Genomic DNA, 24,003 nt, shown 5'->3' with positions numbered 1-24,003 from the left:
CGCATGTAGTCAAGAGCACAATAGGTGATGGGTGTTAAATAGTTTATTTAACAAACTGTCACCAGCATTTTATCTTTATTGCTATTTAATTTAAAGGATTATAAAAACCCAGTAAGACATTAAGAGAAAACTGTTTCTTCAGGAGTCACTAAGTGCGACAAATTAGAAATACATTTTAAAAGTTATTATTACAAATATATTAGAAAAAAGTGTAAATAAAATCTCTATCATTAAAATGTTTAAGAACTGGACTACTAAAGAATTTAAAATACATGATAAAGCAGAAATTTAAGCAAAATTTAATAGCAACAGCTGCTCACACTTTAATTTTTTAAATTAGCACTTAGTTTTATCTAGTCTCTCATGCTTCATTAATGAGATACTTTATGATATATTGATATTTTTGCATGCTTGAGCAATTTGCATTTCTATCTATGTTAACCAAGCAGTGTCATTTTTGTCCCATTCTCAGAACTTATAACTGACATCATTTAACTGTCCTGTTTATATTAAGCATGATCATCTTACTGAACTTAACTTTGGACAAAAAAAAAAAAAAAAAAAAAAAAAAAAAAAAAAAAAAAAAAAAAAAAAAAAAAAAGTACATTTTCAAGTTCTCATAGAGGGTCTAAGACAGAAATGTTTTTTGTTGGAAGAATTTCCTAAATTACTAGTGCAAGTTCCAAGAGAGGTTGAAGAATCAGCATTCAGGGTGAGAGCACTAGATTTCTGTTTCAGAAGTGCATATTCCCACTTGAAGTATCCACAACCTTTCTTATTACCTTCACGCTTCCCAGCAGGACAACAAAAAAATGCTTTGCCATGATTTGGACCAGCATTTGACACATACAGTTTTTTAGCCCTTCGACCACAGTTACACAGAGGGGGAGTTGGTTTTCCATTTTTCAAAGCTCTGACAGACTGATTGAAATTGGCCATGGAGTTCAGAACGGCAGGAGACACTTTGGGCAAGTTGGAACTTCTTAAAGGTAAGGAACAATCAAACGATGCAGTTTTCTCGTGATAGACAGCAAAAGACTGTTTTTTTGCTGGTGGAAACATTTTTGGACTAGTTGGCTTTCTTTTAGGCACCTCTGAAGGAGTAGAATAATTTCCAGTTGATGCTGATTGTGCTGGAATAGCATTTACCTTTGCAGATGGTAGCTTAAAAGCTGAAAAATTTGAAGTCTGCCTTTGTACTGTTTCTACATTATAGATAGTAGTATCAGGACTTTTGTAAATGATAGATTTCAGAGGTTGCACAGGTGTTACAGTTTTCTCCAAACGTTGATTATCTGAACTCACCACAGCTGATAGTTTCGGAACTGTTTTCTCTTCAAACTCTGTTAAAATGTCTGTACTTGAGTCATCTTTTACTAGAACAGAGTCTGAATTTTGTTCATCTTGAGATTCTGGTATTAAAGCGACATCTTCCCAGTCAGTCAGCAGCGATAAGCAGTCAGAACTAGTACTGACGTGCTCGTTGGAGATGTTAACTGAAGAGATGGTAGTGGAGACGAGCACTAGTGGTGCCCCCTGTGCTGCAGGGCTGTGTCTGGCTGGACCCAGGGGCTGCCCGGGGCTCAGTCCTTGCCAAGTGCCTGTTGGTACCACACTGCAGGAGCGCTGCGCCTGCTCGAGGGGGACAGGAAATCTGTCAGTGGATGCTGTTAAAGAGCTTTGGGTTTGAGCGTGTAACTCAGTCCTTGAATTGCTGCTAGGTACAATGTGGACATCTGCAGAGGAATCACTGCAAGTGGTCTGTTGTTCTTCAGTTTCTACATTAGAGTTTATCTTAGTTCCAGCAATACTGTTGTGTTTTTTCTCAGCCGGAGAGTTTGTTTCGCAAGTTCCATCTCTAGATGTTTCAGGTCTGCTGTTACTTCCCAGTGGAGTCCTGTCAGGGAAGTTTACAGTCAGTGATCTGGAAATTGAATTATTCTTCAGCTGTGCCTAGGGAGTCCGTAAACAAAAGGATATTTTAGAAACTGAATACCCAGAAGATTTAGGAATCAATGGACAAAATTAATAAGTATATCAGCCTAGGGATGTTCTGTTCAATTCATAGTCAAGGTGCTGGGTTTATTATTTGAATCACTCACCTTTCGTCTGCATTCCAAGCTACAAAGACCAGGCTGGACGGGGCTTTGAGCAACCTGGCCTAGTGGAAGGTTTCCCTGCCCATGGCAGGAGAGTTGGCACTAGATGATCTTTAACGTCCCTTCCAGCCCAAACCGTTCTGTGATTCTATGACTAAAGCAACTAGAAGGGAAGATATGAAGTAGTAACTAACCTTGTCCAAAGATTTAGTGACCTTCAGCACACATCCATCACAAATCAGCCTCCAAGCAAGACGGGCAGTATTCCGAGAATCATCCAACCCTTCGAAAGTATGGTTATATTAATGTCTTCTTTTTAAACTACTACTGGGGCTAGTTCTTACTAGAGGAAAAATGTAATCTAGGTAAGCCTTACATAAATGACAGGGATTTACAGAACTCTGACACATAGTTACCTAGTTTGAAAAATGGGAAGCAGAAGTGAAAAATTCCAAAAAATTCCCTGTGCTGAAACATCTGAAGGACCAATACATAGAGCTGAACATATAGCCACAATCTTTAAAATCCTTGCTGTGTTTTATTAATCATTAAAAAAAAATCATACTGTGCTGATATTCTCTTACACTAATACGCTGTCCAGAGCTATCAGGCAAAATCAAGTTTCCTTATCCTTCCTCTGCCTCTTTTGTTTTGCACCCTAGCAATTCAGAAATTGGTCTTGTTGAACATGCACTCAATGGCACTAGGAGAGATTTCAGAAATAACGCATGAGGTTAGAAATAACAAATTCTGATCAATGAAGCATCTAGCCTTTCTTATTTTGATGTTTTTGTTGGACAGAACATTGCATAACCTGGAAACAATATTTACTATTTATAGTAACAACTAGCTATTACTAGCTGCTTTAGTTTAGCTAATTAAAGCTAAATAGCTACTATTTAGCTTTATAAATGTATATATATATTAAAATGAGGATCATCATATCATACTTACCAGAATGTTCCCGTCCTGCAAAAGCTATCCCCAAATCCTGCAAAGCACCACTTAGCCCTTTAGGCTTCCTATTGTAGAAGGCCTAAGGAAAAAAACAGGTGCTTAACATAAAGCATTTCAAAACCTCTTCTTAGTGAAGTGAAAACCATTTCAGAAATACCACCTTATGAATAATAATTCTCACAAGGCAATTGTACAAGTCAGGTATCTTCATTTTACAGTCAGGATAAATAAGCCTAAGAGCATAGGTGACTTACCCAGTAAGAAATTAGAATGGAAAGAACCATGAATCCCTTCTTTCAGACTTAAACTAATCCATTCTGTCTTAGCTCTGGAGTCATTCATTTGCACTTTATGACTTACAATGCTGAAGGCCTTAAGAGCGCAACATTGAAGAATACAACTATAAATAACACCTTGAGATGTTTAAACTGTTGCACATTGCAAAAGCATTAATATATTTGGCATAGGTATAAATTCTTTTTAAATGAGAAAAAGTGGGTATTGCTACTCGCTCCCAGTATCTCATTTGATCACAAGAAAGAGGGGATATTCACACCGTTTATCTTTGGAGACCTAATTCTGCTACCTAGGTACAGAGCTGCAGTGTTGGCAGAGGCAGACTCCTGGATCACCCTTTGGAAGTTTCCTTGACTACAGAGGGGAAGGTGCACTGAGGTGCTGTGAGCCCCTAGGTTAGAACTCGGCTGCGGTGTAGACTGTGTAATAAAATACACATTCATTTTTTCAGTATTATTCATGCTATTCAGAATATACTTTCTAGTCGAAGCGCAGTTGACACGCTAGACCTTTAAGTCCATCTAAGTGGATGAGGATGACTATTTTCTATGCAGCAATGTAAGGCAGCAGTAAGAGCACACAAAACTAGGGAAGTTAGGAAGCAAGCAGAGCAAAAGATGTCAGAAAAGAGCAGCTCAAAAACTTCTCCTAGGATTATCGTTCATTTATCTAACAACAACACCAGGTTGTTTTCCTAGCATTAAGAGTTCTATTAAAATTCACACAATTCTAGGGCATGCAATTTGTTATTGCGCTCTATCACACAATTCTAGGGCATGCAATTTGTTATGTTCCACAGCATGGAAAGAAAATAAATGGGTTTACTCTGGTCGCTGGAACATACAGTATGGGCTTGTAAACTCAGATAGTTTGCCTTTGAGATGATAATATGGGCATAAATGTTTCACAGTCTATCAGTCTTCTCACCCTGTATGTTGCTTTGAGATCAATCCAGGAATTTAAAATGTCAGGTTTTCGCAGCTGCTTCCTTTTACACTCATAGTGCAAACACACACCAAGGTCCCAGTCTGCACAGGAAAACACAAATAATCCATCACTAAAGGACTGGCCTAAAATCTACATAAACATGGCTTAAAATCTCCTTAAAGGTTTTCGCAGCTGCTTCCTTTTACACTCATAGTGCAAACACACACCAAGGTCCCAGTCTGCACAGGAAAACACAAATAATCCATCACTAAAGGACTGGCCTAAAATCTACATAAACATGGCTTAAAATCTCCTTGATATCAGTGACACTGATATACTAGTAGCATCCTGTGTAAATTACTTCATGATGGGTAAAGATCTCAAAAGACCTTATTAAATCATTTAGACACATTAAGAATCGTGACACAGTTCACTTTATGTAAAGCAGAAAAATGTAACCGTGTCAGGCCCTGGAGACAAAGACGTAGTGAACACATCAGGATTCAATGGATTTCATATTTTCAGCCACATCTTTAGAACCTAAAACCAGGATTGACTCCCTACAAGTGAAGATGCAACCCCACTAGCACCACCAAATGTTCACTTTTTAATGTGCATTATTCCAGAGAAAAAGCAAACAGAAATTTTATTTACCCGTCCAAGTCACAAAGGTACAGGGTTTTGCTTCTGAAGCAGAATGACTCGGAATATCTGAACAGAATGTAACTTTCTTCTCCTTTTGTATCTTTTGAATCCATTTCAAAAACTGTGATAAACAAATGTTTAGAGGGACTGCTTCATCAACCTGATTCTTTATGAAATAGAACAAGAAATACGTATATGTTAGTATGCACTGAAATTCATCTGAGATTTGTTTTTCTTTAGGTCTTTAAAAGCATGTTTAAAAAAATAATGAATAGCATTTATAATGCTGTAAAATAATACTAAATAGCAATTATACCTGTGTTATGCCAGTTAGTTCTGTACAAAATTCAGAGAGAATAGGATGCTCCTGGGGCTGGACATACGTGTGGAATTCAGATTCAATCTCTCCTGTTGAAGTGTTTAACAGGACTGCTGGAAATTCAACTGTGACGAAAACAAAAGGAGAAAAACAAAAAAACCACAAACAACACAAAACACCAAGCCAGAAGGGTTAAAGCTGTTCACAGGAATTGTTCCGTTTGTTTTAAATGGGTGTTGAAATGTCAGGAATTGGAAGGAACACAGTGAAATAAGTAAGACATGGAACTTCTTTTTGGAATGGGTCCAGGGGAGGCCACAGAGATGCTGTGAGAGCTGGAGCCCCTCTGCTGTGAGGACAGGCTGAGAGAGATGGGGTTGTTCAGCCTGGAGAAGAGAAGGCTCCAGGGAGAACTTGGAGCCCCTTCCAGTACCGAATGGGGTACAAGAGAGATGAGGAGGGAGTGAAACAGTAGGGGTAATCGTTTTAAACTGAAAGAGGGGAGATTGAGATGAGATATGAGGAGAAATTTTTCGCTCTGAGGGTGGTGAGACACTGGAGCAGGTTGCCCAGAGAAGCTGTGGCTGCCCCATCCCTGGAGGGGTTCAAGGCCAGGCTGGATGGGGCTTGGAGCAACCTGGTCTGGTGGGAGGTGTCCCTGCCCAGGGCAGGGGGTTGGACCTGGATGATCTTTAAGGTCCCTCCAGCCGAAACTATTCTGTCATTTTGCGGTAATGAAGACACAAGGTGTAGTGATGCCGCCTGTGACCTCCAGCCCCCGGCCGCCCTCCTCTCCCCGTCCGCGCCCGCCCGCTGCTCCGCACCAGGCCCAGCCGCCTGCCGACCGCAGCGCCGCCGCCTCAGCACCCGCCGTGCTGAAGGGGCCGCCTTCCCCCCGCCCCGCTGCCGGTACCCGGGCCCCCCTCAGCGCCTCGACCGCCCGGACGCTACTCCCCCCGGCGCTTCATAGGGAGGCTACTTCCCCACCCCGGTCCCTTCACGGGGAGGGTTCCCCCCCGCACCTGGCCAGGCGCTTGGTGGCCATCTCCGCCCTCAGCCGCGGGCGGGTGGGCAGCGACCACCCTGGGCCGGCCCGGCCGCCATTTCAAACCTCCCGCCGGCAGCGGCGGTACCGCCCCTATCCGCGCTCTCGGCGGCTCGGCTGCTCTGGCCTTGCCCGCAGGCAGGCGCAGGTAGCCGCTTGCCGAGGCGGCGTGTTTCCAGGTGGTCGGAGAGCGCGGCGTGGGGAGGTGAGACCGGACCGGCCTCGGGGCACCGGCGGAGGAGCGGGCGGCCGGGGATCGGCCCCACGGCGTCAGGGCTGCGGACGGTCTCCCCTCCCGGTGCTGCCCGGAGGAGCCCCGGCCGTTGGGGCAGGCGCTGGGGCCTGGTCCTGAGGGGCCCGCCAGCCCGCCGTGAGGGGCCCGCCAGCCCGCTGTGAGGGGCCGTGGCAGCATCGTCCCGTGGGGCTTTCCCGCAGGCCATGGTAAAGGCCGGCTGCGTGAACGGGCTCAAGAGGCCCGCCGAGGGCGCGGGGGGGCGGCCGGCGCCTCGGAAGAGGAGGAAGGCGGCCGGCGGCGGCCAGGGCTCGGCCCCTGAGGTGAGGAGCGGAGCGGAGCGCGGCCGGGCGCGGGGGGGAGAAGCCTGCGGGCCCGCGGGGGTGGCGATTCCTGCATCAGGCGCGGGGCTGCTGGAAACTCCGCTAAAACGCGTTTCTCCTGGCCGTCCGCTGGTTTGACGAGCTGGAGGGCTGGCTAAAAATCATACCTACGGATAACGGCTTAGTCTCCGCTCCCAGGGGCGTGGAAATGAACTCACTGGGAGCGTTAAGCGTTTACATTAAGGAATTTTGAAATTTTATCGTAAATAAAATCTCCAGCATCGATTTTTCAAAAAAAAAAAATAAGTAGATCTTGAAAGGCGCGTGTGTCTGCTCAGCACATTCACACCTGAGGGATGCAGATCAAGTCCAGCCTCATGGTGAGACCTGAGGGGCCCTCACAGCCGCCCTGGGGCCCAGCCCGGGAGGAGCCTGCCCTCTGAGGCCGGTCTTATTTGCACCTGGTCAGAGACTGAAGGCCCCGTGGTTGGCAGGTGGCCTTTGCTTGGTGAAATTAAACTTTTGCTGTTTGGGTAGGTTTGTTTGTTGGGTTGTTTTTTTGCAGAGCTCTAATTAGGTTATATTGAAAACAGCGGTGTCATTACTTACGTGTCTAACTTGGCACGAGAGATGAGGGACTAGCAGTTACAGCACCCTGTGTTATTATTACCAGGTGGTTCTGAACCACTGGAACCTCAAAGGTTGTCACCTCTGTTTAGCCTTCGTACCCAGTGACAAATGGCTTTAAAAGTGCTCAGTCCCACGTGGGCAGGCTCTGTCAAAATTAACGAGCACAAGGCTTGTTAGCGTGGCGGGGAAAACACAACTTCTGGTCGTGGTTTCAGTGAATCATAGAATAGTTTGAGTTGGAAGGGACCTAGTCATCTTGTCCAGCTCCTCTGCAATAAGCAGGGAGAAATCCTGTTTATTCTGTGGGATTTGATATTCTGTAGTGTTCGATGGTCTTTTTTCTTTTCCCCGTATGCTGTGATGTCTTTTCATCATTTAAAAAGAGTATCTTTCAAATTTTTACAGATCAAAGGAGCTCAATTGGAACAGGCCATATGGTCAGTGCCAGTCTCCAAAATCATGCGTTTATTTGCTGATTGGCCTTTAGGAGAAATTGTATATTCAGACCTAAAGAACTGTTGTGTTGAACCGTGTGGTACAGTCTTTGCTCCATCTCATCTCTTCCTGCAGTTTCCTTGGATGAAACACTTTTTTTCCTGCAGGGGTCAGCAAACCCATCTGCCAAAGCAGATCCCATAATGTACATGAAGTAAGTGGGTTACAGCAAAACCTTAGATGAACTGGCAACATATAACACTTGTATAAATGCCCAAAGCTCTACAGCAGCAAGTGGGTGAATGATTTGAGAGAGCAAAAAAATCATGTTTGCAAATCAAGTAACTTTCAGTCTCCTTACTACATATATCTACTTACATTAATCTTTATTAAATAAATCTTTGAAGTTAGAGTACCTGGGTTACTGACATATTGATAGTAAACTAAATATTAAAGTGTGATCTGAAAGGAAACTTTTGCCTGTAATAAAACTGGAGAGTTATTTTAGATGTGGTTGATTGTATCCAAATAGTAAATAGTTTCCTTTTACTGTATAATTCACTTAATTCTCCATTAACCTGTGTAACTATGTAAAACCTTTCTTTACTAAAAGTTTTCCTTGTTACAGGAAAAGTCATCTTGCTTGTCAGCAGCTTTATTTGGCGAGGACTGCGAAATCAGCCGTGACCAGCTGTATGAGTTGTTAAAGTATGCAGCTTTGGGAAAATGCCACAATGCAACACAGCCCAGGTACAACACATTCATATTTGGGAACCAACCCTGTCTGGTGTCTCCACGGGTTGTGAAAACTTGCCTAGAGGCATATTGGCCATGCTGGCTTTGGAATCCATGCAGCACAGTCACCATAATGACAGCCTGTGTTATGTAGATGCAGTCGTTAGGCTTGGCCAGAGACCAGAATTCCTCTCCTGACAAAAATTCTACCATTTCTTAGTTCTGTTTCATGCAGTTATCAAAAACTATAAACAATTTTGTGGAACAGAGGAAGCTTCGCACACTGAGAAACAAAATACTATTTAAAAAATACTAACACAACACAAAAAATATTAACAGGTTTCATGTCGGATATAATTGAAACAGAGTGTTCTACAGTGTTTGCCCTTTTTTAGGGCAGCTTCTCAGCAATGGAAGGGAAAGACTCAGGCAGCCAAAATATGGTGAAATGTAATGAATCTTGTAATGAAACTCAAGGTAAAAATGATGCCACTTTAGATTTTTAGCAGCGAATAGAAAATTCTTTTATTAAACTTTTTTGGATGCCTTAATTCACTAGACTGCATCGCTATGGTTGAAGTTACTTTGTATTCACCTTCTGATGCATATGTATAAATGTCTTGAAATGGTACTGCAGCAGAATTTTGCTATAACTCACTTTTTTTCTGTTTCCCCTATTATGTTGCTTCCAGGAATATGTGGCTGTTTGAGATAAGCTATACAGCCTCTTCTCATTGAAGTTATTTGGCACTTTGCCATTCACCGACTTAAAAAGCTGGGCTGGTTCCAAGTTTGTTTTTAAGGGTGTTGGATAATGGTTTTGCTTTGATTTTTAATTTTTGTTTTTGTTTTTTAAACTGCAGCTGGTGCCGTATTTATCGCCGGAGCCACCTGGCTGGGGTTGTGGTTATTGTTCTGCCTGAAATGAGCCAACTCCATTTCTACAAATTCTATTTGCAGTTCAAACACCTCAGAAGAGTGTTCCGGCATGTAAGTCCCCTGACTGTATTGCTGTCTTCTAAACTTCTTCCAGTCCTGAAACCATGTCCCAAGGATTAATAGCTGCTGGAAAAATACTGCCTTTTCCAATAGGACGTGGCCGTATTTGACTCTCAAAGCAAGCTAATGAGAGGATCTGTTTGTAAGCTTTGTCAGCTCAGAACAAAGGCTAAGGATTTGATATTAGAAACAGAGGTTTTCAAGACATGTCTTTGAAGCCTCACCAGGTGAAACATGTGCTGATGTTTCAGTCCTCTGACTGTTATGCTTCCTGCATCTTCAGGATGCCGGTGAGTTTACAAATATCTCAGTTAATTTCGAATTTACTCTGAGTGAGTGAGGAGACTCTCAATAGTTACGCTGTTTCCACTGGTTGAAGAATCTCACTTTTACTATTTGCACTTTATGTCAAGTTTTTCCCATTTCCCAAAAAGATTATTAATAGAATTATTTTAATATTCCAAGTTACAAGCAACATTTTTGAAGGCAGAAAGAAGCACTTCGATTCAGACTTCTAGAGAACTCTCCCTGAACTGCAGCAAATACAAATCATAACTTAACTGGAAAGTTTGGAACTTGCTTTAGTTTCTATCAAAGGAAGTCTTAAGATTTGCCTTCTTGATCGTACCAGGCAAGGCAAATCTGTCCCATGGTACAAAGAATCTTTATTGTCTGTCATTAAAACAGGTTTGGTTTGTGTTGGGTTTTTATTCTTCCTTGAGAAAACACCAAACATATTTCCACTACTTTGTTATCCATCCTTCTCTAAATTTGGCTGGTTTAGGGATCAAGAAACATCTAATTTGCTTCATATGTCTTCTGTTTCAAAGTCTGTAACACATCTCTTTTTCTAGAGATTCACATTAACCCCTTCCGCCAACTTCCTGGCCAGCCTGTATGGAGAAGGACCAAACCTGAAACCTCAAAACACTGCACAAGGTATCTTGCTGGGTTTTGCATCATCTCTTAGAACCACACTGATTCACTTTCAACAGTAATTTATGACTTTGCCTCCTGTGCAGTCCCAGAGTGCTGCTATGGTAAACTTGCTTACCAAGGAAAGCATACAGTGGCTTAAACCATGAGACTGGTTCCCCTGACTGCTTCAGTCACTCTCTCTTGGTCACAAGCAAATGCAAAAAGCAGAGAGAAAGTTTTTAACATGTTTAATCCAAAATTCTGATTCTTTACCCATTTTGTGATTATTTTATTCTAAGATGTATCTAATAAAAGATACAGAAACATAAATTAGATTCAAGCTAAGTAGTGACTCATTTCTTCTGGTATGTTAACAACAGATTTCCTATGTTTATACTCTTTATAGAAGTGATTGTAATCCAACAGGCTTGTACAAAACCTGCAAGAGACTACAGCTTCACTGAAATTGTTAAAGTGTAACAAAGAATCTTGAATTCAAGTCCTAAATGGGAGAATTGCTGTTACTTTCAGTGTATTGACAAAGCCTTCTAGCATCATGACTGTAAACCTACTGCACAGTCACAGATCTGAGATGTCAGGTATATTTTCTTTTAAGTGTAATCTGCAGAGAATCACCTATAGGATAATTTATCTTTACACACCCCTGGATTCTGGTGTCAGTGCAGTGATTGCTTCTCTGTGAGCCACGCTTAGAGCACATTTTCTCCTGATAACGCTTACAGGAAGGAATTCCACAGAGAGGGTAGAAAAGAAAAGAGAACTTCTTTTATGGCTTACATGAAGTAACAGATGATTATGTTGTCAGGCTTATGAGGCAAGTTTGTTCCCTTGGTTTCTGAAAGGAACGCAGGACTGACTTGCTTCTGAATCAGCCAGCAGTGTCAGTAGCTGAATTGGGAGTAAGATTAAAGTATGCTGAATATCAAGCATATTATACATAGTATATACACTATATATAGTATTGTGTATTTATAATTTATATAGTGTGTGTATGTGTATATATATACACACAATAAATGGGGTATAAACTGGTGATAGATGTCTGTGTGTCTCTCTCTCTTTCTCCAGTTCATTGTTCTAGGTAGTGTTTTCCTTTGTAATGGTGTAGCCTCGTAGCTGGCAGACTACTGCAGAAATCTGTCTGCAAGTAGGGAGGGCTGTCTGAGCTTGACAGATGCTTCTGTATTTTACAGGTTTGACTTCCACTAGCAGTGAATGTACTTCTAAAAGCTCAGACTCACAATGTGATCCCATCATTCGGAAATATGGAGGAAAAAAACGAGGCCTTACTAGCTATATTCTAACTTTAGAAGAGCAGAAAAAAAATGACTATCCCACAAAAGGTCAGTTTTTGAAGGCATTTGTTTGGCTGTTTTGTGTTGAGGGGGTTTTTTTTGGTCACAGTTAGTGATATGTTTGGACATAAGAGTTTTAGAAGAGAGAGGTCTGTTTCTTACTGGTGGGTACCTTTTCATTCCAGGCTCCCCCAGATGCAGTGGCTTCGTGTGCACAGAGTGTAACCAGCAGAGGACAGACAGCAGCCCCCTCTTCGGTCTGGACTGTGAAATGGTAAAAATAAATGTGTGTCCTTACAAAGTATTTGCTGAACCACTTCTGATATATTAATATCTGCTGCCAGTCCCTTCATTGATGGCACCAGCGCTAAATGCAGCCATGGGAAGGACTGGGGAGGGGGTTCTGGTAACAAGACAGAAATGGTGAGCAGTGCAGCAGAGACCCAGTTCTGCATTGGCTGTCAGAGCAGTGACCCCTGAGGCTGCTGTGGAATCCCTCCTCCCAGCCCTCCCCAAGGTCTGGGAGAGGAAAGACTCTTCCCTATCACACATCTTTCCTGTAGCCATCACAGTTCCTCTGGCAGCACGCTGTGTTGAAGACCCTTTAGGGCAGTTTTGACCTTGCACAGATGCCTATTCAGTATCAGCATTGAGTAACTAATGATACAACCTGGGCTCTGCTGTTAAGTTGTGCATCTTCTCTGGTGAAGATGCTCTCAGTGGCAGCTCTGCAGGGCAGAGCACAGATCAATTCTGTGAAATCAGCCGTTCTGTAGAATGTTTTTTTTGTGTGTGTTGTGCTTGCCTATGTGTTTGCTGTGCTTATGGTGGGCATTTAACAATTAAAGTGAAGCATCTACAGTATAAAACAACTAGCTATGAGTGGTAGATCTCCGAGTTGAGTAGCTCCTCAGTAGTGATGCTGGCCACAGCCACATCAGATGTCAGCTAAGGTTCCTGAGTGGCAGCATCACACTGATTCAACAACTGCCTCTGCTTCTTCCTGACAGTGCCTGACTGCAAAAGGGAATGAAGTCACTCGTGTCTCTTTGGTGGATGCACAGGGTCGATGCCTCTTGAATGAACTAGTCAGACCTGAAAACACAGTCGTGCACTACCGCACCAGGTGACTTGCACAGAAGTTTCTTATCTCCTCCTCTTTAAGAGCTGCAACCCTTTCAAATTAGGCCTGTTATACAGGACCTTGTAGAAGGCTTTGGTTTGCACAGATGCTACTGAATTTCACTCAGTGTTAGGAATACAGTTCTTGTGATGTGATTAGAATAACCAACATTACGTATGCACTCTATATGTGTACACTCTCTGTGACATAGTGCCCCTGTGGCTACTTAGCAGAAGCATTCCCATTCTGCAGTGTTCCAGGAAAAGTTCTGTTACAAATTAATGATACACAGTGCAAGTTACTCTTTACTGCTGGCTATAAAATAAGATGGAGAGTAGGAGTACAGGATTGCAGTCTGCATCTCTGTGCTCTGGAGCTAAGTCTGCTCATCTGTGAAAAATGAACAGAGCAGCTTATCAGCTTGTACTAGGGCTGGGCTCAGTATTGTAACAAAAGCAGGCAAAACTCGAGCTTTGTCTTCTCCAGAACTTTGCCTGGCTTTGTCCAGGAGGTGACAATCCCCTCAGGTTACTTGGAAGCATCTCCTTCCACCATCAGTCTTGCAGTATTTCCTTACCTGTGCTATCTGATGCTAAGAACTGCATCACTTAAGAATAAGTTATACTCAAGGGAGAGATAAACTTGTGAAACAAATGTGGTAGCACTCACAGCAGTTTAATATACCCGCAGTGTATGCCCTTATGTTGGAACAGAAAGCAGAAATGGCATTCTGTCATTAGTTTGTATTTTACATGCTCTAGTTGTAATACTCTCCAGCAGACGCTGTTGCTAATGTGTTGCACCTCATCCAACTTTGTTTTGCAGATTCTCAGGAATCACAAAGGAAATGCTTCTTCCAGTGAAAACCAGACTGTCAGACATCCAAACCAGACTAAAAAAAATGCTTCCCCGTGATGCAGTATTGGTGGGTCATTCTCTAAACAATGATCTTCAGGCTTTGGAAGTGAGTATACTTTTAAGAATATTTTTCCCAACCCTGTGGTACTGATTCAGACCTGAAAACTAAACAATTCCTCTTTTTATTAGTGAACATTTGTTAACTGCTTTTTATTATGAGTAGCCTTATGTCTGTAAGGATTTAAAACAGAAAGATTCTTCTTACATCTGTAAAACTTGCAAGGGGTTGTTCAGAACCAAAAAAGAAAGGAAGAGTCTGTCCAGACATAGATACAGTTGTGACAGAAGCTTTGCCTCTCTGCTTCAGCCAGATGCTCCTGATAGCTCTGTCATGGGAAGAACTGAAGTCCTTCCTGTATTTAATTTAACCGACCTAAAATGCTTGAATCATAATTAGTCTTTCTAACCCAATCTAGATCTTTCCAATAGAGTGTTAGAAAGGAGAGTAGGGCTTGTTTCATTATGCCCATCTGCTCTCTTGTTGTGGACCAGTTGTCTGTCAGTGATAAACTGGCAACTGAAATGAAAAGGCAGAGGCACAGATAACAATGGAGCTACTGCCCAGTTCTATAGGACTGCTGTTCTTAAATTAAACTGGTGTTTTCTCTCCTCCAGATGATCCACCCCAGTGTTATCGATACTTCATTGCTTTTTGCCAGAACTGAAGGTCGAAGATTTAGGCTAAAATTTCTAGCCAAAGCTGTTTTAGGGTAAGATTATTACTGTATTGGCATGGGAAATATTAGAAATTCTCATGGTGGGTCATAGGGTCTTGCTGTTCAAATATTAGAATTTTTTTTTTTTCCACTAAAATTCAAAAGAAAGGAGGAGGCTTTGATAAATAGATGTGGTAAAGAAGAGTTTACTGCCTGCTTGAAACATCAGGCAGCGTAATGGGTTGTCTTTGAGCAAGCAGGGACACTGTGACCTGGCCAGGTTTGAGTCCTCGCAACACTAGCTTTTCTGCAGGTCTGTAGTGTATGGAACTGTAGAGCAACAGAGACCCTCCAGCTCACACAAATCAGATCTGTTGCAATTAGCAAGAAAGAAAGGTTAATGTATGAATGTATGATTTACTGACTTAAATCCTATTCCTCAACCTCCTGGCTACCACTGGGTAGTTTGTTTTAGCGCTATAGTTCTCACCATTCACCCAGTGAGCATTAATACTCTGCAGCACCAAACTGCACTGAGCTGGAGGCCGCCTCCCTGTCTGTGTGCACATTGTGAGCTGGGTCATTGGGCAGGGAAGAAGTAAAATTAAAAATAGTCACTCATCATAGTACCAAGTATTAGCACTGCTACTGTCAAACCTGGTAAACAGTGTTTTGCTCAACATTGCAAAAACATTTCTTGTGGTAACTTTTGGGAATATTTCACAAGAATCCTGCTGCACAGAACTGAAATCCTTTGTGCAGAGGGGAAAGCTATTTTGCCCAAAAAGGACCCAATTTAGAAAAGACAGGATGTTGATCAATGTGGAAAAACAGATAACCTGCCTGTACACCTGATTTTGATGCCCTAGGAAGGAGATTCAGTGTGAACAGAAGCTGGGGCATGATCCTGCAGAAGATGCTAGAGCTGCTTTGGAATTGGCTCAGTTCTTTATTGAGCAAGGACCAGCAAAGGTAGCTATATCTAATTAAGATTTCTGTCCTTAATCACAGAGCATACAAGTTGTTGTGCTTATGAAGGAAAAAAACCATCCCTGGCCATCCTCTTGTTGATTTAAGAGAAAATGGAGCTGTGATAGAGGCCTCAGTTTTGGCAGCTTGTTGCTTTCAGCATATATCCAGGTATCTTAATAACCTGAGCATTACCAGTGTTTCAGTACTCAAACACTGATGTGAATCAGCGTTGCTGCTGGTGGTGTAGAGGGGCATTGGGTAAAGAAGGATTGAGACACTCCCAGCCTACAGGAATGCCTGTCATTTTTCCAGATGAAAGAAGTGAGAGACCTCGTATGTTGTGGCAGTGATTCAGCTGGTTTTATGAGTCTCTTGCTTGTGTTGTTGATTTCTGAGAGAAGTTTTTTGGAGATGATTGCTGGTTGATGCTGTGAGTGCTGCATGCTTGAAAATGACAACAGAAAATAATAAGGCAAGAAATTAATGTCTGTGTTTCTTCACTGCTGTGGAGTGTGCCGAGGTGACTCACAGAGAAAGCATTTGCTTTTTGGTTAGCTACAATTACCTGAGATGAAAGCCAACTGCTAATCTTCTTCCTTCCCCAAGGTAGCAGAACTAAACTTGGAGATGCTTCTGACAACTGAGAAACTGGCTGAAGTTTCACAGAAAAGAGCTGCATTACAGCCACAAGGATATAGGGGCCAGCAACAGTTGAATGAGCCTTCACATTTATCCAAACCATGGTAATAAGATTCTCAAATATGCATGTTTTTCCTTTAGTTTAATACTCAATAAAATGAAAGAAGTATGTTATGTTTTTCAGAAGCTATCAGGATCTTCAGAGAGACACAAAAAATCGTAGCATAGCACTGAAAACCTTTGAGAAGTTGCATCTTATATTTCACAAAGCATTTTCTAGGCTGCTTTTGATGTTGAGGACAAGAATATTATTTCAGATTTCTTTAATGAACTGTATAATTTTTCTCTTGACAAGCACTTCTTGAAAGCTTTTAATTCACCGTATTGATAACTCCTGTGATTCACAGCTTGCTTCTCTCTGCTAGTTTTTTAGAGTGCTTGCAGGTGACTGGCCAAAAACCCCTCCTTTTGGGCAGACAGGAACTAGACTCTTCTGGCCTGTGTCAGAGTAACCTGAGCACTTCAAACAAACAGGTGAGTGGGTTTGTCTCAGCCAGCATCAAAGTAGCTGAGAGTCCTTGTTCTGGGGGGTGGGTAGATGACTCCTATTTTAAAATGCTGGCTGACAGTACTGTTAGCAATAGTGTTAATACCAGGTTACCTAAATCCATTTTAACATTTCGGAAATAAGCTTTGATCCTCTACATCCTCTCATGATTCACTAAAGAAGAATTTCTGCCCGAGGGCTTCCTTGGACAATAATGAAAATTAAAGTTGGGAATTAAATTCAATAGCTTTGTTTCTGGTCCTTTGCAGTACAATTGTCTTCTACCTCTTTGAGTCTTTACACTCTTTTCTCTCCAGATTCTTCAGAAAGCCTTAGAAGATGTTCCCCTGTCCACGTTCAGTATCATTCAGTTCAGTTTGGGTCCAGAGAACATTTCATCTCGCCTTCTTGCTGAACTTCGCGAAAAGGTACTATTTTTTTTTGAGAATAGTCTTCATTGCTGAGCTTGGCAAGAGCCCTTTTTACATCTGGAGGCACCAAGTAGTTAGTTCCTTTGCTTTGTGAAGTTCCTTCTCTAATCTGTGTTCCTACAGGTGGGAAGCAAGCTGACTGACATGCTGACAATTTACGCAGGTCCTTTTGAAGAAAGCTTTTGCCTGAAGTCTGTGAAAAAAGAATTTGGGAGGTGTGGACCAATCCAGTCTCTGACAGTGGTAACTGAAACGTACCAGGTGAGCAGCACTCAAGGCAGTAAGCTCACTGACAGGCATGGAAGGCCCGAGTGAGCTCTTGGAAAGATACAGATTAGAACTGCTGAGATACCAGTTATTCTGTTTGGGGCTGTTTCTGGTAGTTTAGTCATCAGCTACACAACCATTCAGGGTATCTAAAAGCTGCTACACACAATGACAAGAATAAACACAGAGCATGTGGCTTAACTGTGCTGTTCAAGCTAGAGGCCTTTGAGCATTGGAGAAACCTAGATGCTTTTTCTCCCTCTCGAGAGAACTGATAGGCAAAAAGGTTGTTATTAATTGACGAGCTAATTGAAGACTGTTTTTAACAACTACTGTATGTGGAATGTTATATGTATTGCCCCCCCAAACCTTTTAATACTCTATTTGTAAAAGAAAACAAACCTTTATTGACACCTGACTTTTAAAAAGGGAGGGTTAATGCGTGTTATTGACAAGCCTGAAGTATCTTATCGTTCTGTTTCAAGCCCTATGTCTGTATCCAATACGAAGTGCTGGAAGCTGCCCAGCTTGCCGTGGAAAGCCTAAATGGAGCTGAGGTAGCAGGATCCTGTATTAAGGTAAACAATGCAATTAGCAAAAGCCTAAGTTATGTTTAGCATGGGAAGAGCATCCAATGTGTCTCTCTTAACATCTGCTCACAGCACAGCGTCTGGGCAAGTGCTGGCTGGTTGTGCTGTTACCATCTTCCTCTCCCTGGACAATTTAGAGCCACTGGCTGAAAAAAAATGGTGATAGCCCTCTTTTTTCCTTTCTGCCTCTCAGCAGAAGGGGGTACAGAAAGCATTCTGCCCTCCAACTGCAGTGTTAAGAGGAAGAGCCAAGTAACAGAGTGTTAAAATGCCATATGCAAAGTATGGGGTTCCTAATTTTATAGTGTTTCTGCATTACCAACATGATGTCTTTTCCTTTTTCGTGACTAATTAAGTTAGCCTTCGTTAGTTGTGTTTTTTTTCAAGGAAGGGAAACCAGCTTGTCAACTTTTGGAATGGGAGAAAATAATTAAAAATAGAGACTCAGAGCTGCTTGTGCTGACGTGCTGTGTTTCTCCTGCTGAATCCACCCCAGGTCCAGAGACCCGTCACTGCTGCAACGCTGGACTGTGATGTTCTGATACAGGAACTAGAACTGGATGTAGAGAACCAAGGTGTGATTTATGTGGCGGGTCTAAAGAAGTCACTAACAGAGAAGGACTTGCAAGAAGAATTCAGCCAGCTGCAAGACCTGGAAACAATGTTCCTGCCAAAGGATCTCCAGAGTGGAAAGCACTGGAACTGCTGTTTCCTCAGTAAGTAGCTTCATGGAGCAGTAGCCTGTTTATTTCCTTCAAATAAGCTCATTCAGCAGCTCTGAGGACTTTGCACAGACACAGCAAGAGCTACTCAAACTCATGTGCATTTAAAGTACTCCAGTAGAAGCATGTAGTGTTTGGAGGAGCAGTTTACAGCTAAATATTTAAAAGGAAAAAAGAGTTGCTTAAATAAAAAAAGAAGAACATTTTTACTTTAAAAAGTTGCAGGATAGTTCATTGGCTCCAGTACCTCAGTGTGAGGTCTGGCTATTGTGCAGCTTCACACAGACAAGTGATCACCTCTAAAAAGGTGAGGAGAAAACCGGATGAGCACAGATGCAGTTCACTGGCATTTCTCTAGCCTGATGTTTACTGGTAGCAAGATGAGGCTCAGCTTGTGATTTCGGTTTCTTGTCTTCCTCCTGCTCCACACCTTTAGCACTGCCCAACCGGTGCCAAGGTCCCTGCCAAAGCATGTTCCCCTTTTCTTTGTGTTTCAGAATTCCAGACATCACAGAGTGCTGTGGATGCCCTTGAAGTTATAAATGGCCGGAGCATGAAGGGCAGCAGACTAAGAAGTAGGAATGCTCTTGCTTCAGGTCACCTCTGGAGATGGATTTGGCAAATGAATCACAGCAATGGGAATCCAAGAAGAAACATCTCTTACAAGAAAACGCAGCAACTCTCTGACTCTGTGAGTTGAAGGCTATGCTGATGTTTGTTGCAATTAGGGAGAAGGTTACTGCCCTGGGTACCAGGAGTGGTAACTCTGAGGGTCTCCTTGTGCTGGAGCAGAGGCTGCCAAGGATCAGTTCCCACAAGGCACTTTGGAGAGGTATCAGCAAAATGGGGTGTTTGCAGGGCACTGTGTAACCTTCAAACTGTAGCTGCTCAGGGCAGGGAGTGATGCTGCACAGGAACAGAAGCCAACCTCTTGAGAGCAGGCAGCATGTGCAGGTGTAGCAGGGTGTATGGGAGTCAGCAGGAGAGGTGACTGGGTGTGTAGCTGTACAGGAAAGAACAGCTCTGGTTGCAGCTCTCATTTTTCCTGGAGGAAGCTGCGGTGCCATTCGAGTAGGGCTTGTGGGTCTCCCTGCCCTGCCAAACGCCAGCCAAGCTGTGCTGGCCTCACCTGCTCCAACCCTGACACTGCCTGAGGGTCAGTCACTTTAAAGTGTGATTGCTACAGCTCTACAGATAAATCGGGGATTTTAATGCTTATATTCTGTTATGCAGGAGCAGGATCTAAAGAAAAAGGTGCAGAAGTTAGACCACCATATCAAAAAGCTTTATAGAAGTCTGCAGAATAACACCCTGTGCGTTGTCCTCTTCCCTGGAGTGAACAGGTAACTTGCCTCCTATTTTGCAAAGACCCAAGGACAACGCATAGCCAAATATCTTTATCTTACTCTGTTAAAAAGTAAAACCCTGCACAAGGAAGTGCAAGCCTGAGAGAAGACCTGAAGAAGCTGTTGTACTCACTCAGGCTGACTTTCATGCTAGGCCAATAAAACCTGACCAGTAAGTTCTGCCCATAAGCCCTGCCTGATCCAGAACAAGCACAAGTGCTGAAAGCACTTAAGTAGTTGATTAGCAAAGCTGAGGTACACAGCCTTGATTAATTATACAGGTCTTCTCAGTTCATCTGTCTTCTCCTGTTTGAATTTTCAGCCTTACTGACAGCAAGGTAAGTTTTATGTGCTCATGAGAGAATCAAATAGTGTTTCTACAGCAGCCAGTTTTTTTTTAAGTAGTGTGGGTGAGGTTTGGTTTTATTTGTGTAAAACCAGCTAACTGCTGCAGCCAGGGCCCCATCTACCAGTTGTTGTCTTGTGATACCATGATGCATGTGCTTCAGCCATAGCTGATCAAGGAGGTGGTTCATGCCCTCATTCTTACCTGAGGGACACAACTGGGGAAAAGGGACACGTTGACCGAGTCCATAAGCTTTCATAGGAGGGGGCAAGTCCAAGAGTCTGAGTTGGGCTTCAGCACTACTCTCAGGGATGCTTCCCAATGGGGTGGGCTTCCTGCCTGACCTGCCAGTCGTTCACTGCTCAATTATTAACCAGAAAGGCTAAATCTTTCCCTGGAAAGGCCCTCGTTACTGAGTACATACTTATTTCAGCAGTTGTCTTTCCGTTCTCTCACTGTGTCACTGTTCAGCCAGTCAACTAAAGGTCACATCTACCCTTGCTTTTCTTCAGTTTACCTTCTATCCCTTGTGGGGACAGAAGACATACCCTGAAATAGAAGCAGGGAGACAAGAGCACTCAGCTGGGCAGCCAGGCACCCTCCCTCTTACTTGAAAGGCTTCCTGAGAATCATGATGCTGTACCATGCGCTGCACCAACAGTGTCCCTAGAAGGGAGATGCATCCCCAGCCAAGAGTAGATTTAGGCTTAATGCCAGTGACAAACCCTTTCAGCAGGTTTGTTGTGCCAAGAGCTGCTCTTGGTGTGAGTTGCTCTAATTGTTCAGGTTCTAATAACTTTTTTTTTAAAAAAAAGAACTTTTTCTGTAATCATTTGTCTTCTTAAATAAAGCTCACTGTTACCCCCTCCACCAGCAGCAAGGAATAACAGCACACAGTGAGACAGCAGCAATTCCTACCTCAATAGAGTGTGGTGGTTGCACGTAGCCATCTCTGGCACAAGCTGGGTATCAAATACTGCCTCAGTTTAAATCGGGCTGAGCTCTGTGGGCAGTTCAGTAGAGCACCTGGTCCTCTCATCATCATCTGCTGCTGCTGCCTTCTGGGCCACAGCTGAGTCAGTTTTCACATTTCTCAGCAATGATTTGCCTCTTTGTCTACAGCACGGTGTCACCTCAGCTGTGCACACCAGGCTGTCAGCCCCACCAGAAAGGTGTGAGGGGAGGGTGGCTGTGGAGTTACAGTCCACACTGGGTGTCTTTCCCAGGCCATTCGCTTGTCTCAGCTGGTCTAAATTGACTTCTCAAGGGCCACTGCACACCAGCCTCACGTGGCATAAACCTGTCTCACATCACCAAGGGGGTACAAAGCCCACCAGCAGAACAGGTGGTGGATTTGGGAGTTGGCATCCACAAGGAGTCTGTAGGCTCATGTTCTCACAGGCTGCTGGGTGGGCTGGGAGGGAGTTCCAGCCTGGGCTTGGAAGAGATTTCTTTCCAAGTGAGGTTCCAGTCCAGAGGAGGCATCCTGCTTAAAAAGAATGCCAAAAAAAGTCGGGTGGGAAAAATGCAGAGGTTTTTTCTGGTGTTTTGGTTTGGGTTTTTTTTTCCATTTGCTGCCCCCAAGGGTTGCTGGCTTCTCCCTGCTCCACAAGCAACTGTATGTGCACCAAGGCTGCCCCGGCCAGAAATAACACACCTCTTCTTTGTGTTGCAGCACATATGGATCCCAGTCTGGCCTTGGTCTGATGGGAATAAAAGATGACGGAGGGAGGAGTGCTTGTTAAACTGCCAAGATTTTAAGCAAAGTCTTTTGTTAAGATATTTTTAATTACTTTAAATATTGATGTCTTTGTAAAGATCTCTTACCATAAGAACAATAGGCTTTCACTCTGTATCTTTTACAAAGCCTAAAAATAAAAGCTATTCAAAACATCTTAAAGCACAAAACCTTTTCCATTAACCCTTTTTGCTGTGGCACCTTCCCTTGGCAGTGGGTGAGCTGGGGCAGAGCAGGGGCTGTTCTATGTCCGTTCCCTCCCGGGGACTGAGGTACCAGCTGGGCTGTCTTCACCGAACCATCGCAGGCTGAAAACCAGCAGCCAAGTCAATGCAGTACCTGCAGCAGCTGCTCAGGGGGTAATGGCTTTCTCTGGAATTGTGTGGATTTCTGGAATCGTGCTGTGCCAGCTCCGACACGGAGTCACTGCCTCCTTTCCGGGAAAGCACCGTATTCAGTTCATGGAAAGGAGGAATTGGTGATTCATACTTCTTGGCCAATCTTCACTTTCTCCTCCCTCCCTGACCACCCCTCACACACAAAAAAAAGAAGGAAAAAAAAAAAAAAAAAAGAAAAGATTCCCTGTTGAGAATTCAGTTAATTCTCATTTATTATTTTGTACCCTTCCAAAAGAAATTTCAGGCAAGGAAACTACACCTTACAGTTGATAAACCTCAAGCCGTACTACAAAAGAAAGAGAAAAGGAAAAAAAAAAAAAAAAAAAAGAGTAGTTCCAGTGGGGCCGTGGGAGGGGTAAGGGCCATTTAGAGGAAAGCACATGTCTGTGGGAACGTCACACATCGTGGCTGACAGCAGGAGCTGGAGGAGCAGAGCTGCAGGAAAGCTGCACCATCAGCAGCGGGATGAGGCAATTTGCAGCCTGACAGCTTCAGACCTGTGCTTTGCAGCCTTTGCCACCTAAAATCAAGGCTGCTGGACCATCTCCTGGTAACATACTGAATTTCCAAGCAGGAGGATGCCTAGGCGAGCTTTTGGCACTCAGAAAAATTAAAAGGAAATGTTTGTCACAAGGTTTGAGTGTGAGACAAAGGATTTCTCGCAATGAATTAGAATAGGCTGAGAAAAAGTTGAAATAGTTACTATTCCAGCAATTACTAAATACAGCCAACAGCATATTTAAACCCACCTACTTTCAATCCCAAGTTCACTGAGCCGGGCTCTTGAGCAAAGAGCAGCTTATGGAGTAGAATTTGGGAGCTGCTGTGTGGAGAAGCCTGCAAAAATAAAGGCAAGGGAGAGAAAGGCAAATACAGCACTGGCCCAGAGGCAGCAGTGGTGAGCGGCAGGGGATGCTCACCTCAGTGTCTTTCATAACTAAATTCAAAGCCTCGAAAACTGCTGAAATAGCATATATTATCAAGCAAGATTCATGCTGCCTTTTTTTTTGTTTTTCTTTTAAAAAGGTACTTAATTCTCTGTCATTGAACCTGACACCCTTTGGCTGTAGCTCTTGCAAATTGGGATAAGCATCAATGCTGATATAGGATTGGAGTGGGTCCCCTGGCCCAGCACTGCTGTCCCCAGCCCAGTGGGGACCAGAGTCAGGCAGCTCAGTGGAAGGGGGGGACAGACAGACTGACCCCAGCGCTCATCCTGCTGTTAGAGCACACTCCTCCTGAGACTGTTCCCATCCAGCGTCTCCTTGCACTGCAAAGGTGAAAAAAACCCAGCTAGTTTTCATTCCATGCACTTAAAAAATGATGTGGTCAACTCCCTGCAAGGAGTGGGGCAGGATTTAGTAAGCATCCAGGATTCCTGCTTGAGAAACTCTGGAGATGACAAATAAAACTAGCAAGAGTCCTATTTATAG

General features: G+C 43.3%; 2 protein-coding genes across 4 annotated transcripts; one reads left to right on the top strand and one right to left on the bottom strand.

Moving 5' to 3' along the window:
- Positions 1–25: 25 nt before the first annotated feature.
- Positions 26–5,427, bottom strand: ERI2 (ERI1 exoribonuclease family member 2; the record flags this gene model as incomplete). The annotated part of the gene is made up of 7 exons (XM_014936200.1): positions 26–561; positions 602–1,953; positions 2,294–2,382; positions 3,054–3,135; positions 4,281–4,381; positions 4,935–5,091; positions 5,242–5,427. Coding segments are annotated over 6 exons (1,959 nt in total), but the record flags the coding sequence as incomplete, so codon positions are not given.
- A 1,039-nt stretch (positions 5,428–6,466) lies between these two features.
- LOC106884853 (putative RNA exonuclease NEF-sp) lies at positions 6,467–22,342 on the top strand. 3 transcript variants are annotated; one of them, XM_014936555.1, is made up of 19 exons: positions 6,467–6,844; positions 8,538–8,659; positions 9,508–9,634; positions 10,498–10,582; positions 11,776–11,925; positions 12,063–12,151; positions 12,888–13,003; positions 13,826–13,964; positions 14,534–14,628; positions 15,444–15,546; positions 16,153–16,289; positions 16,611–16,719; positions 17,050–17,160; positions 17,287–17,424; positions 17,916–18,008; positions 18,517–18,736; positions 19,240–19,433; positions 19,976–20,085; positions 22,110–22,342. In XM_014936555.1, the coding sequence occupies exons 1-19, from the start codon at positions 6,728–6,730 to the stop codon at positions 22,177–22,179; spliced, it is 2,325 nt and encodes a 774-aa protein (XP_014792041.1). In that variant the 5' UTR covers positions 6,467–6,727; the 3' UTR covers positions 22,180–22,342. The 3 variants fall into 3 exon arrangements, with proteins under 3 accessions (XP_014792041.1, XP_014792042.1, XP_014792043.1); XM_014936556.1 differs by lacking the exon at positions 6,467–6,844 and adding an exon at positions 6,941–8,123 and having other exon boundaries at positions 22,110–22,329; XM_014936557.1 differs by lacking the exons at positions 6,467–6,844; positions 8,538–8,659; positions 9,508–9,634 and adding an exon at positions 10,968–11,160 and having other exon boundaries at positions 10,552–10,582; positions 22,110–22,334.
- Positions 22,343–24,003: the final 1,661 nt, after the last annotated feature.

The sequence above is a fragment of the Calidris pugnax genome, unplaced genomic scaffold (assembly GCF_001431845.1).
Source record: "Calidris pugnax isolate Ruff unplaced genomic scaffold, ASM143184v1 scaffold17, whole genome shotgun sequence".
NCBI lineage: Eukaryota > Metazoa > Chordata > Aves > Charadriiformes > Scolopacidae > Calidris > Calidris pugnax.
This window is presented reverse-complemented; position numbering and strand designations above follow the sequence as displayed.

Coding starts and splice junctions, on each gene's coding strand:
- LOC106884853 (XM_014936555.1), top strand. CDS start 6,728: ATGGTAAAGGCCGGCTGCGTGAACGGGCTCAAGAGGCCCGCCGAGGGC. Junction 9,635..10,497: donor TCAGAAGAGTGTTCCGGCAT/GTAAGTCCCCTG, acceptor CTCTTTTTCTAG/AGATTCACATTAACCCCTTC. Junction 17,425..17,915: donor TGGTAACTGAAACGTACCAG/GTGAGCAGCACT, acceptor TTCTGTTTCAAG/CCCTATGTCTGTATCCAATA.